General features: G+C 32.4%; 1 protein-coding gene across 1 annotated transcript in view; it reads left to right on the forward strand.

Moving 5' to 3' along the window:
• DPYD (dihydropyrimidine dehydrogenase) overlaps positions 1-14,426 on the forward strand; it is an 853,664-nt gene that overhangs the window by 210,991 nt on the left and 628,247 nt on the right. Inside the window, exon 5 of the mRNA XM_047727240.1 lies at positions 4,663-4,824. Within this exon, the coding sequence (XP_047583196.1) occupies positions 4,663-4,824 (162 nt within the window). The remainder of the gene's footprint in view (positions 1-4,662; positions 4,825-14,426) is intronic.

The following is a 14,426-nucleotide window of genomic DNA, read 5'->3' on the forward strand; positions in this document are numbered from 1 at the left end:
ACACCATTTTTCAATCCCATAAGCAACATCCTTCTCAACATTTTTTATTGTATGTCTTTTTTACATAAAAATTATTTATTTAAAAAATTAAAAAAAATTTTTCTTCACATTTTTCTTTCTTTTAAAGTTTTTATTTAAATTCGAGTTGGTTAATATACAGTATAATATTGGTTTCAGGAATAGAATCTTAGTGATTCATATAAGAATCATAAAAGATCTTACATTTAAGATCCAGTGCTCATCTCAACAAGTACCCTCCGCAATACCCATCACTCATTTAGCCTCTCTTCTGCCCACTACCCCTCCTTCCACCCTCAGTTTGTTTTCTATAATCAAGAGTTTCTTATGGTTTGCTTTCTCTCTTTCTTTTTCCTCTTTCCCCTTTATCTGTTTTGTTTCTTTCTTTAAAATCTGTTTTATTTCTTAAATTCCACATATGAGTGAAATCATATGGGATGGGCCTTTCACTGACTGACTTATTTCACTCAGTGTAATACACTCTGGATCCATCCACATCATTGCAAATGAGAAGATTTTATTCTTTGTGATGTCTGAATAATTCCATTGTATATATTGTTATGTCTCTTTCACTGTAGCCAGCCAAATAGGTTAAGAAGTGGTATCTCATTTTGACTAGCATTTCTCTGATAGCTAATAATGTTTAGCCATACTTCTTATGCATATTGGCCATTTGTATATTTTTGGAGAAATGTTCATGCCAATCCATTGTTCATTTTTTTATTGTCTTCTTATTAGTGAGTTATAAGTCTTCATATATTTTAGATGAAAATTTCTTATCAGGGGCACCTGGGTGGCTCAGTGGGTTAAAGCCTCTGCCTTCGGCTCAGGTCATGATCCCAGGGTCCTGGAATCAAGCCCCGCATTGGGCCCTCTGCTCAGCAGGGAGCCTGCTTCTTCTTCTCTCTCTCTCTGCCAGCCTCTCTGCCTACTTGTGGTCTCTGTCTGTCAAATAAATAAATAAGATCTTTAAAAAAAAATTTCTTACCATATATGATTTTTTTCCTATTCTGTTGGTTGCCTTTTAACTTTCTTGGTGGTGTTCCTTGTAGCACAAAAGTTTTTAATTCTTATGAAATCCAGTTCATCTCTTTTTTTGTGTGTGTGTTGTTGCTTATGCTTTTGTTTTTATGGCTAAAAACCATTGCCCAATCCAAGGTCTTAAAGATTTATTCCTATATCATCTTCTAAGAGTTTTATAGATTTATCTCTAACATTTAGATCTATAATCTATTGTTAGTTAATCTTTATGTGTGCTGTGAAATAAAGATCAACTCCATTCTTTTGCTTATGGATATTCGGTTATCACATCATTTCTTAAGAATATTCTTTCTTTATAAAATTGTCTTGGAACTCTTGTCAGAAAATCAATTGAACATCAACATAAGGTTTCTATCTATACTGTCAATTCTGTTCTGTTGGTCTGTATCTGTGTTATTATGCCAGTACCACACCATCTTGATTACTGTTGCTTCATAATAAGTTCTGACATCAGGAAATGTGACTCCTCCAACTTTGATCTTATTTTTCACAGCTGTTTTGCCTATTCTGGTTCTGGGTCTTTTGGTTTTTCATATGAATTTTGGTGTCAGTATGCCAATTTTTGTAGAGAAATCTGCTATGATTTTGATAGGGATTACACTGAAGCTGTAGATAAATTTGGGGAGTAACATTATCCTAATAATAAGCCTTCTAATTCATAATCATGGGCTGTCTTTCCATTTATCTAGGTCTTCTTTAGTTTCACTCAGCAGTGGTCTGTTTTCAGAAGCTATGTTTTACACATTTTTGGTAAATATAGTTTAAATAATTTGTATTTTGATCCTCTTAGAATTATTTTTTATTTCATTTTTGTTTTGTTCATTGTTTCATACATTGTGTATAGATATAGAATTGATTGTTGTATATTGATTGATCTTATGCTCAGCATGCTGGCTACAGTGATTATTAGTGCTGTATTAGTCAGGGTTCTTCATAAAAACTATATATATAAAAAATATAATGTATAACAAATATATAATATTAATATATTATATATATATTTATATATTTTACAGATTAATATATATATAAATATATAATATAAACTATGTATATGTATACTGATGTCCAAACTCAACCAGGCAGGTTCCAAATTTTCTTCCTGTCACCTTATCTTGTGCTATTCAGTTCCTCAGTGGTTGGATGTTGTCCACCCAGTTGAGTGATAATTGGGGAAGGCAGTCTACTTTGGTGAGTCCACCAATTTAAAAGCCAATCTCATATGGAAATACCTTCTTATACCCAGCCCAAAATAATGTTTAATGTGGACATCCCATGGCACAGTCAAGTTGACACATAAAGTTAAGCATTATTTTGCTAGTAGTTTTTTTTACTGGATTTTAGGATTTTTTATATACAAGATCACTTCTTCTATAAGTAGAAATAGTTTTACCTTGTACTTTGCAATTTGAATAGCTTTTGCTTCTTTTGTTTGCCACATTATTTGGATAAAACTGCCAGTATTGTGCTGGATAGATGTGCATCCTTATATTTTCCTGATGCTAAGGTGAAAGGATTCACAAATACTTCTAAAATATACATATGGAATTTATCTCAGGAATGCAGGGTTGGTTTAATATCCCCTAAATGAATTAATATAGTATACTGCATCAATAGAATAAAGGACAAAAATTTACACAATCATCTCAAAACATGCAGAAAAACATCTGACAAATTCCAATACCTCTCATGATAAAACTCACAACAGGCCACAAAGAGCCATTAATTCATTTAAGAGGTTAATAAAGAATATTTATTTAAAAACCACAGCTGACATCTTACATTACGCTGAAAACTGAATCTTCATGAAGTTTTTAAAATCTTTTTCTGCTAACTCCCATTTCTGTATCAAACCTATGGGTCTGCTTGATTGATTCATTTTTTCACTGACTATCAGGCATTTAATTCTATCTCATCTTATGCTTAGAAGTTTTTGATTGGGTGCTGGACATTTTATATAAGATGATTGATGATAAAGATTAAATAAAGGCCTAGCAAACTTCTGGTAATGTACCAACGAGTCAAGAAATAGTTAAGGTTATTTCTGTTGTTTATTATCATCAGTATTCTATAATGTCTAGGAATTTGTATTTATGATCAAAGTTAGTCATGGAAGCAATGTATGTGTTGTCAAAGACCTTCAAAAGTATTGTAAACAAAATAAAGGAGAAATTAATACATTAATTTCATACCATTAACTATATTCTACTCTCTTCTTTAAAACATATTTTTATAGCAGTTTTGTGTTTACAGAAAAGTTGTGAAAATAGTACAAAGTCCCTATATAGACCTGCACATTATTTTCTCTTTTAATATCTGACATTACTATAGCACAATTATTACAATTAATGAAATATTATTCCTGTTTTATTACTAACTAAAGTCTGTTATTCTGCAGATTTCCTTAGTTTTTACCTAGTACCTTTTTTCCTTATCTAGGATCCTGTCCAGAATAGCATAGGACATTTAGTTGTCATATTTCCTTAGGGTTTTCTTGAGTTTTATATATTCTCAAAATTATCCTTATTTTTGATGTACTTGACAGTTTTGAGGAGTACTGGTCAAGTACACTTCTTTTGATTAGAGAAAAAAATGCTCCCCAAATATTCAAGTTATTCATTCTTAGTCTATAATGATAGGATTGTACAATGTATGAACAGGTTTGGTTCTAAAAACTCTTGATAAAATGAGTAGGGTTTTAAGTTATTCTATATAAATCAAATGTATGAAAGGAAGTAATGAGAGATGAGCTTGACACAGTCTCATCCAAGAGTAGCTGTTAGTTTCATCTGCATCTTTGCTTAATAGTATGTGATTGAAGAATTAGATAATCATCACAAAGTACCGTATATATAGCCTCTCTGGACAAGCCAGATGAGAAAAAGGGAAAGAGGATCCTAGATGCTTTTAATTTAGTTAAATGAAAGATAACTTGAGTTTAACATTTTTGTTTGTTTGTTTGTTTTTAACATTTTAAGATTTAAATTTGTTGGGTGCCTGGGTGGCTCAGTGGGTTAAGCCTCTGCCTTCAGCTCAGGTCATGATCTCAGGGTCCTGGGATCGAGGCCCACGTCGGGCTCTCTGCTCAGCAGGGAGCCTGCTTCCTCCTCTCTCTCTGCCTGCCTCTCTGCCTACTTGTGATCTCTCTCTCTCTCTCTCTCTCTCTGTCAAATAAATAAATAAATAAAATCTTAAAAAAAAAAGATTTAAATTTGCTCAGTCTACCTAACTTATCTTGTTAAAAATGAAAAGAATAATTATTGTCAGGTTATAGTTAGATGCTTTGTGAAAGAAAGCTATTTACAGATCATTTATACTTTAAATTTTGATTTTCCAAAATTGATTAATTGTTTATTAATATACCATATATTGAATATTCCTGCATGTCAGGTTCTCTGCTAGTTATTATTTGATGTTTTCTGATGGTAAACATTATTGTAACCTCCATATTTTATACATGACTTAATCTTCAACTTAATCTATCACCGAATAGATTACTTAATAGATTACTCAGTCTATTACTTGATAGAAAATTGGATCATATTTTGAATGTTTAAGGTGCATTGTTACATAATAAAATTTTATTTTCTTTTATTTTTGTAGAACTATTATGGAGCTGCTAAGATGATTTTTTCTGACAACCCACTTGGTCTGACCTGTGGAATGGTATGTCCAACTTCTGATCTTTGTGTAGGTGGATGCAATTTGTATGCCACTGAAGAGGGACCAATTAATATTGGTGGATTGCAGCAGTTTGCTACTGAGGTATGTAAGCTGTACATATTGCTTTTTTTTTGTCCACCCTTAAAGCACAAAAATCTTGGAGTGACTTTAATTTTTGGTGCTCTTTTGATATCTAGCATTTTTAATGTAATACACAGCTAACGTGTATTTTATGCCATAACTAATATTTTTGTTCAACAAGGGCTATAAAAATTAAACTTCATAAAACCCTATGTCAAATTAATTGCAGTCCCAGAAAGTCATTAAAATATTCTGAATGAAAGTTATGTAAATTAGAGGTTCTAAAGAAAAATGTATTCATTAACTATATGTTGGAGAGTGGCAAGAGGACCCCATTATAAAAAGGCTATCGTGCCTGATTCTTTTTCCTGAAATTCTCTTTAACTTTTACAGCTTGAAATAATATGTCAGCATTATTTTGTGGTGTGTTTTTTTTAATTAATAGAGGTTAGAGAATTTTCAAAACCCCTAACTGAATAATATTCTTTAAAATTACATTTTATAAACTTTTAGATTAGGAGCATGTGTGTTATTTGGATACATATTATAATAAAAAAAAACATTTAATCTCAACAGTTTGATTCATAGCTTTCTCTTTTATGAATCCTTTGTCAGTAACTGATTCTCTGGGACATCTTATGCTCTCTGGTGTGCCCTCTTTGGAATCAACTACCAAGTTATTTTCTCTGTATCATTTAAATGATCAACTTATATCAAGGTTACAGTAAGATTGTATAATCCATGTGGTCCACTTGGCTAGAAGGCCAAATTAAATGCCTGTCAACACTAGATTTTTACTTAATGACTTCCCTATCTGATTTTGTCAACTCAAACACAATGTATTCTTTCCTTTTAAGACCCTTCCCATAACATCCCTCAAGATTAAGTCTCACTTTGCTGTTAGTAATAAATCAAGGTTATTCCTTCTCTGCTCTCTGACAAGTTAATTCTAAGCAAGGCCTCCTAGGAATGAGAAAATAGAAACAATTTGATGTTGTGCATTGTTGCAATCAATTATTGGAATTAATTTGTTTTCTTACCAAATTCAAAGTTGCATTAGGCTTACCTGAACATTGCAAGGTATGATCTTTATACCCTGGGAAAATCCTTAGTTGATGGAGATTAACTTGAACTCTTCCGTATCTTTTTTTAGGGACTCATTGTTTCTTTATTATAGCAGGGCAAGCTTGCACAGATGTAGTAAGTGAAAGGGCATACAATATGTGTATGAACTAACACTGCATTTTAAAACAATATGACTTAAAATAGTATTATTACTTTGTTGGTGTCCTGGGTGATAGACACCATTCCTCTGAGAACTCTCACTTGTTGTTGATTTAAATTGAGGTACAATTGACAAACACTATTATAATAGTTTCAGTTGTAAAACAGTAATTCAGCATTTCTATACATTGTGAAATGGTAGTTATAATAAGTCTAGTTACCACCTGTCACCGTGCAAAGTTAATGCAATATTATTGACTATATTCCTCAAGCTGTACATCACATCTCAGCGACTTATTTTATAACTAGAAGTTTTTAGTTCTTGATCCCCTTCACCTATCCCCTGCTCAGCACCCCTTTGCTCTGGCAATCTCCAATGTCTTCTCTGTATCTGTAAGTCTGGGTTTTGTTTCATTATGTTTGTTCTGTTTTTTAAATTCCACATGTAAGTGAAATCATTTGGTATATGTCTTTCTCCATCTCACTTATTTAAGTTGGCATCATACTCTCAAGGTCCATCCTTGTTGTAGCAAATAACAAGATTTCATTCTTTTGTATTCCTAAGTAGTGTTCCATTGTATATACATGTTACAGTTTCTTTATCCACTAACCTGTTGATGGATACATAGGTTGTTTCCATATCTTGGCTATTATAAATAATGCTGCAATGAGCATAAGTGTGCATTTCTTTTTGAGTTAGTATTTTAATTTTCTTTGGAAAAATACCCAGTAGTTGAATTGCTTGATCATATGGTAGCCCTATTTTTTTAGTTTTTTTGAGGAACCTCTATAATGTTTTCATAGTACACCAATTTATATCCCTACTAACAGTGCACAAGAATTACCTTTTCTATATTTCCTTGCTGATACTTATTTTTTACTTCTTTTTTTGATAAAGGCAATTCTGGCAATTCTAATTGTGGCTAATTTTCATTTTATTCTTGATTAGTGACATTGAACATCTTTTCGTGTCTGTTGGCCATCTGTATGTCTTCTTTGGAGAAAAATTTCTATTCAGATCCTCTGCTTAATTTTTTTTTTTAATTTTTAATTTTTTTATTTTTTATTTTTTTCAGCATAACAGTATTCATTATTTTTGCACCACACCCAGTGCTCCATGCAATCCGTGCCCTCTACAATACCCACCACCTGGTGCCCCCAACCTCCCACCCCTCACCCCTTCAAAATTCTCAGATCGTTTTTCAGAGTCCATAGTCCCTCATGGTTCACCTACCCTTCCAATTTCCCTCAACTCCCTTCTCCTCTCCATCTCCCCTTGTCCTCCATGCTATTTGTTATGCTCCACAAATAAGTGAAACCATATGATAATTGACTCTCTCTGCTTGACTTATTTCACTCAGCATAATCTCTTCCAGTCCCGTCCATGTTGCTACAAAACTTGGGTATTCATCCTTTCTTTTTTCTTTTTCTTCGTACAACCTCTGCTTAATTTTTTAACTGGATTATTTGGGTTTTTGTTGTTGTTATTGAGTTATAGAACTCAGTGTATATTCTTTATATGTTGTGTTCTTTATGTAATTTTGATATTAGTCCCTCTTTGGATAATAAGATTTACAAATATTTTTCTCCCATGTAATAGGTTGCTTTTTCATTTCATTGATTTTTTTTTTCTGTGCAGCTTTTTAGTCTAGTGTAGTTCCATTTGCCCATTGAGTTACTTTATTTTTGCTTTTGTTTCCTTTGTCTTTCGAGTCAAATCTAAAAAAACCATTGCGAATATTAATGTCAAACAGCCTGCCAACTATGTTTTCTTCTAGTTTTATGGTTTTCAGTCTTATATCCAAGCATTTAATCCATTTTGAGTTTATGTTTTGTGTATGGCATAAGAAAATGGTCCAGTTTCATTCTTTTGTGTGTAGATGTCCAGTTTTCCCAGCACGTTTTATTGAAGAGACTGTCTCTTCCCCATTGTATATTCTTGCCTCCTTTATCATAAATTAATTGACTTTGCATGTGGTTTATTTTGGGGCTCTCTATTATGTTCTGTTGATATATGTGTCTGGATTCATACCAGTACCATTTTGTTTTGATTACTATAGCTTTGTAGTATAGTTTGAAGTCAAGGAATGTGATACTTCTGGTTTTCAACTTATTTCTTAAGATTATTTTGCTATTTGAGGTCTTTTGTGGTTTTGTATTAATTTTAGAATTATTGGACCATTGGAGTTTTTTTTTTTTTTTTTTTTTTTTTTACAGCTTTATAAACATATATTTTTATCCCCAGGGGTACAGATCTGCGAATCGCCAGGTTTACACACTTCACAACACTCACCATAGCACATACCCTCCCCAATATCCATAACCCCACCCCCTCTCCCAACCCCCTCCCCCCCTCAACCCTCAGTTTGTTTTGTGAGATTAAGAGTCACTTATGGTTTGTCTCCCTCCCAATCCCATCTTGTTTCATTTACTCTTCTCCTACCCCCTCAACCCCCCATGTTGCATCTCCTCTCCCTCATATCAGGGAGATCATATGATAGTTGTCTTTCTCCGATTGACTTATTTCGCTAAGCATGATACCCTCTAGTTCCATCAAACTATGGAAAGAACCTAGATGTCCATCTACAGACGAATGGATAAAGAAGATGTGGTATATATACACAATGGAATACTATGCAGCCATCAAAAGGACCATTGGAGTTTTAATAGAGATTGCACTGAGTCTCTAGATTGCTTTGGATAATATGGAGAATATTTAACAATATTACTTCTTCCAATTCATGAACAAGGAATGTCTTTTTGTTTGTGTCTTCTTCAATTTCTTTCATTGATGTCTTACTGTTTTCAATGTACAGGTGTTTCATCTCCTTGGTTAAATTTATTTTTAGGTATTTTATTCTTTTTGGTGGGATTGTGAATAGGATTGTTTTCTTCATTTCTCTTTCTGATAATTTGTTGTTGGTTTATATAAACAACAGATTTTTTTCTATATTAATTTTGTATCTTAGAACTTTATTGAATTCACTTATTAGTTCTAACAGGTTTTTTTGGAATCTTTAGGGTTTTCTATACATAGTATCACATATTCTACAAATAGTAACAGTTGTAGTTCTTTCTTTCCAGTTTGGATGCTTTTTATTTATCTTTATTGCCTTATTTTTGAATAGGATTTCCAATATTAAGTTTGATAAAAGGGGGAGAGTGAGCATTCTTGCTTTGTTCCTGATCTTAGAGAAAAAGCTTTCAGGCTTACAACATTCAGTATGATGTTATCTATAGGCTTGTCATAGAAGATTTTTATTATGTTGAGGTGCATTCCTTCTATACTGACTTTGTTGAGAGTTTTTGCCATAGATGAATACAGGATCTTATCAAATAATTTGTTTGCATTTATTGAAATAATCATATGACTTTTATCTTTTAGTTTGTAAATGTGATGTATTTCATTGACTGATTTGTGGATGTTGAACCATCCTTGCATTTCTGGAATAAATCCCCCTAGATCATGATGCATGATCCTTTTAATGTATAGTTGAATTCAGTTTGCCAGTATTTTGTTAGGGATATTTACATCTAAGCTCATTATGGATAACACCCTGTAATGTTTTCTTTGTTTATATCCTTGTCTGGTTTGGGTATCAGGGTAATGGCCATCTCCTAAAATGAGTTTGGAAGTGTTTTCTTCTCTTCAATTTTCTGAGAAGAGATTAGGGAAGATATGTATTAAAGCTTTGAATGCTTTGTAGAATTAACCAGTTAAGCCATCCAGTCCTGGATTTTGTTTGTGCTGAGGTTTCTGATTTCTGACTCAATCTCCTTACTAGTAATTAGTCTATTCAGATTTTCTGTTTCTTCATGATTCAGTCTTAGAAGATTGTTAAGTTTCTAAGAATTTACCCATTTCTTCTAGTTTGTCTGTTTTATTGGCATACAGTTGTTCAAATAGTCTCTCAGGATCTTTTGTTTCTATGACATCAGTTGAAACTTCTCTTTCATTTCTGATTTTATTTATCTATACTCTATCTTTGCGTGAGTCTAGATAAAGGCTTGTCAGTTTTGTCTGTCTTTTCAAAAAATCAGATCTAGTTTCATTGATCTTTTCTATTGCCTTTTTAAAGTTTCTATTTCATTTAATTCTACTCTGATCTTTATTATTTCCCTCCTTCCAATAACTGTGGGTTTTGTTTGTTCTTACTTTTGTAGTTTCTTTAGACACAAAATTAAATTGTCAGTTAGAGATTTTTCTTCTTTCTGAGTTAGTTCTGTATTGTCATGAACTTCCTTCTTAAAACCGATTTTGAGGCATCTCATAAAATTTGGTATGTTGTGTTTCTGTTTTCATTTGTTCTAGGTATTTTTTAAAATTTCTTTCTGTTTTTTTCTATGACCCAGTAGTTTTTTGGTATCATGTTGTTTAGTTCCCATGTACTTGTATTTTTTCCAGTTTTCTTCTTGTAATTGATTTCAAGTTTCATACCATTGTGGTTCAAAAAGATGTGTAATGTAATTTCAGTCTTCCTTAATTTATTGAGACATATTTTGTGGGCTAGTGTGATGAATCCTGAAGAATGTTCCATGTGCATTTGAGAAGATTGTGTATTTTGCTGCTTTTGGATGTAGTGTTTTATAGATATCTACCTATTAAGTCCATCTGGTCTAATATATCATTTAAGACTAATGTTTCCCTATTGTTTTTCTGTTTAGATGATCTATCTGTTGTTATAAGTGGAGTGTTAAAGTACCCTATTATTATTTTATTGCTATATATTTCTCTTTTTAGGACTGTTAATGCTTGTTTTATATATTTTCGTGCTTCTGTTTTGGAAACATATATATCTATAAATGTTATGTCTTTTTGCTGGTTTAACCTCTTTCTTATTGTGTAGTACCATCTTTGTCTTTTATTACAGTCTTTGTTTTAAAGTCTCTTTTTTTTCTGATATGGCTATAGCTATACCAGCTTTCTTTTTATTTATGTGGAATATCTTTTTTTATACTTCCACTTTTAGTCCATGTGTCCTTACTTCTGAAGTGAAGTAGGCAGTATAAAAAGGTGTCTTGTTTTTTGCCCAGTCATCCACTTTATGTCTTTTGATTGGAGAATTTAATCCACTTACATTGAAAGTGTTTTTGATAGGTGTGTACTATAGCTATTTATTTTGTTAATTGTTTTTTTAAGATGGCTTACATATTTCCTCTCTGTATCTATTTTCTACTCTTTCTTTCCTTTGTGGTTTGTTGATTTCCTTTAATGTTATGTTAGGTTACTTCCTCACCTTATTTTCTTTTGTTTGTTTTACTCTACATTTTTGATTTGCAGTTATTTTAATATTCACATATATCACCTTATGTATATTACAATTATTTAAAGTTGATAGCAAAGTAAGTTTGAACACATTCCAAAACTCCACAGTTTTACTCTCCCCAGTACATTTATATTTTTGTTGTCACATTTTACATTTTTATTTTGTGTATTAATTAATTATTGATTGTACTTTTAAAATTTTGCTTCTTTCATGTTTTAACCATAGTAGATATATAAGTGATCACTCTACTACCTTTAATATATGTACTTTTTCCAGTGAGATTTTTACTTTTGTATGTTTTCCTATTATTAGTTAGTGTCATTTCTTCTCAACTTGAAGAAGTTCCTTTAACATTTCTTATAAGGCTAGTTTAATAATATTGAGGGTTTTTTTTAGCTTTTGTTTGTATGAAAAACTCTTTCTCTCTCTCTCTCTCTCTCAATTCTGAATGATAACCTTGCTGGGTAAAGTATTCTTGGTTAGACGTTTTTCTTTTTATGACTTTGAATTTCATATCACTTCTTTTTGGCCTGCAAAGTTTCTGCTGAGAAATAGCCTTATGGGATTTTCCTTGTATGTTGCAATTTGATTTTTTTTTTCTCTTGCTATTTTTAAGATACTCTATTTTTCTTTTAACTTTCCATATTTTAATCATACTGTTTCTTGGCATGGTTCTCTTTGGGTTTACCTGAACTGGAAATCTCTGGGCTTTTGGGCCTAAATGTCTTTTAGGGAATGTTTCAGCTATTATTTCTTCAAATAAATTATCTGCTCCTTTCTCTCTCTTTTTCCTTCTGCCAATGCCTTCATCTCGAGGGAGAGTTTCCATTGTTCCCTGTCTCTCTAGCAGATGTTTTTAGATTAGGAAATAAGTATCTTCACCTACGGTAGACATGCTTTTCAAACTGCTGTTTTTCCATTGGGTTTCAGGGTTAGTCAGACTGCAAGTGAGTCCTTTAAAAGAGAAATCTCAGTTTTCTATATGATTTTAGGTCCCTTGGATTTTAGCCCCTCTGGTTTTCTAATTTAGATGTTTTGGTGGATCATCTCTTTGGTGCAGATCCCAGGGGTTAGGATACTTGATTTGGGACACCAACTCTTCACTCTTCCTGGGGCAAGCACTATACTGGTGAGATCCCTCCCTACCGTGTGTTACTGACCCAGCAGTAGGTTTTTTACTGAGACCATATCTACCTCTTCTACCTGTCTCAATATGGTCTTTTTACCCTTTGTTGTAGAGAGTTAGTTCATGTAGTACGTTAATTTTTTTTTTTTTTCAGAGGAAAATAATTCATATTTAAATTTAGATTTGGTGTGGGGCCCTGGGTGGCTCAGTGGTTTAGGCCTCTGCCTTCAGCTCAGGTCATGATCTTGGGGTCCTGGGATCGAGCCCCGCATCAGACTCTCTGCTCAGTGGGGAGCCTGCTTCCCCCCTCTCCCTGCCTGCCTCTCTGCCTACTTGTGATCTCTCTCTCTCTTTCTCTCTGTCAAATAAATAAATAAATAAAATCTTTAAAAAAATTTTTAAATTTAGATGTGGTGTGTCCCTGGAAAGAGGTGAGTTCAGGATCTTAATATTCTACCATCTTGCAAAAGTCCCCCTTTTCCAACTCTCACTTGGTTTTAATGAACTGTTTCTACCTCTCCCCAAAGCAGTTTTTTGTTTGTTTGTTTTGTTTTGCTGCGTGTGTGTGTGTGTGTGTGTGTGTGCGCGCATGCATGCGCTTTGATATTGTTTCTTAATTTAAGGCAGAGCATAGTTTAGGATGGCATTAAATGCATTGTAAGTGAATTGTGGAGTTTAAAATATGAATGTATCTTACTTTTATATTTCAATTATACTTTATAAAACAGTGACTTCAAATATAACTCAAACGATAAATAAGTCTTGTAATGGAACTGTGAGGAAAAGCTCTCTTTTTTTTTAAGAAGACCTCTTAGGGCAAGATACTTTTAAAAGTTTTGTTATTCAAAAGTCGGTGGATGGTTTTCTTAAACTTTCTCAGCTGTCAGTGTTGTTACAAAGATAAGCAAAAGACAACATATTTTTTGACTGCCAGTGAAAAGAGGAAGCACAATGTGCAGAATACCATTATTATTTCAAACTACTAAACTATTTATACTTAAATTGAAGCAGAATATGATGCAAATAATTTTATTTATTTTGGTTGTTTGATAAAACAATGATTGATTTTTGACCTTTAAAGAAATACAAATCTATTTTTCAACCAAATTAAGGAAAGGTTAGGAAAGTTGAGTAAAATAGTGTGATATTTTTCAAAATTGCTTTTCCTGTAATTTATAAATGATTTTTTAAATATCAACTTTGTAGTTTGCCATTATTGGTTAAATCCATACCTTTTACTTTTCTATTTGAACATGGGCATATGGAACATAGAGATTGTAGTAGAAAACAAATAAATCAAAGAATAGCCTGCAGTAGAATCAGGAGACCAGCTACTTTTTTGTTGTTGTTGTTCTATCTTGTCATTATTATTCAATCTTTTACTATCCCCACATCTGCAGTGATCTTGCTTCAGACGTTTTTGTGTGCCTATGAAAACAGGCTATGGGGTGATTCTGACTCTAGGAGGCAGTTTTTCCTAGTTCAGTTAGGTATAATAATATTGCCTCAATAAAATAACTTGAAAATAATAGTTTGGTATGGATTCTCTTTTCAGTCTCATGAGGATTTAAAAATTTTTCTGCACAAATATGGCCCTTGAAAATTTTATTTTGAAATGTGTTTGTGTATGTAATTGAATTTTTAAGAAATCATTACCTTTACCCATGTATAGACCAAAAAGACTTACATCATTTCTCAAATTTAACTAAGGAATTGTAATGAAAGGAGAACACATCTTCCTACTTATCTTCTAAAGTTTGAAAAACAGCCTGTAACTACATACTTAGCTGTGTGTTAAATCAATTCTCTTCTGCTAATGTTAACTAGTTATGCAGGCAATTTAAAGAAACTAAAATTAAAAGTTCAGGGTTCTGAAGTTTGACTTTAAATGTTATGATGAATGAGGGCCATAAGGTCCCTACTTAAAATTGCTGATTCAGATATGAACTTTTAGAAATACACTAGATTATGAAATTGTTATCTAAAAACATTATTTGGTTTTCACA

This window comes from Lutra lutra, chromosome 4 (genome assembly GCF_902655055.1).
Source record: "Lutra lutra chromosome 4, mLutLut1.2, whole genome shotgun sequence".
Taxonomy (NCBI): Eukaryota; Metazoa; Chordata; class Mammalia; order Carnivora; family Mustelidae; genus Lutra; species Lutra lutra.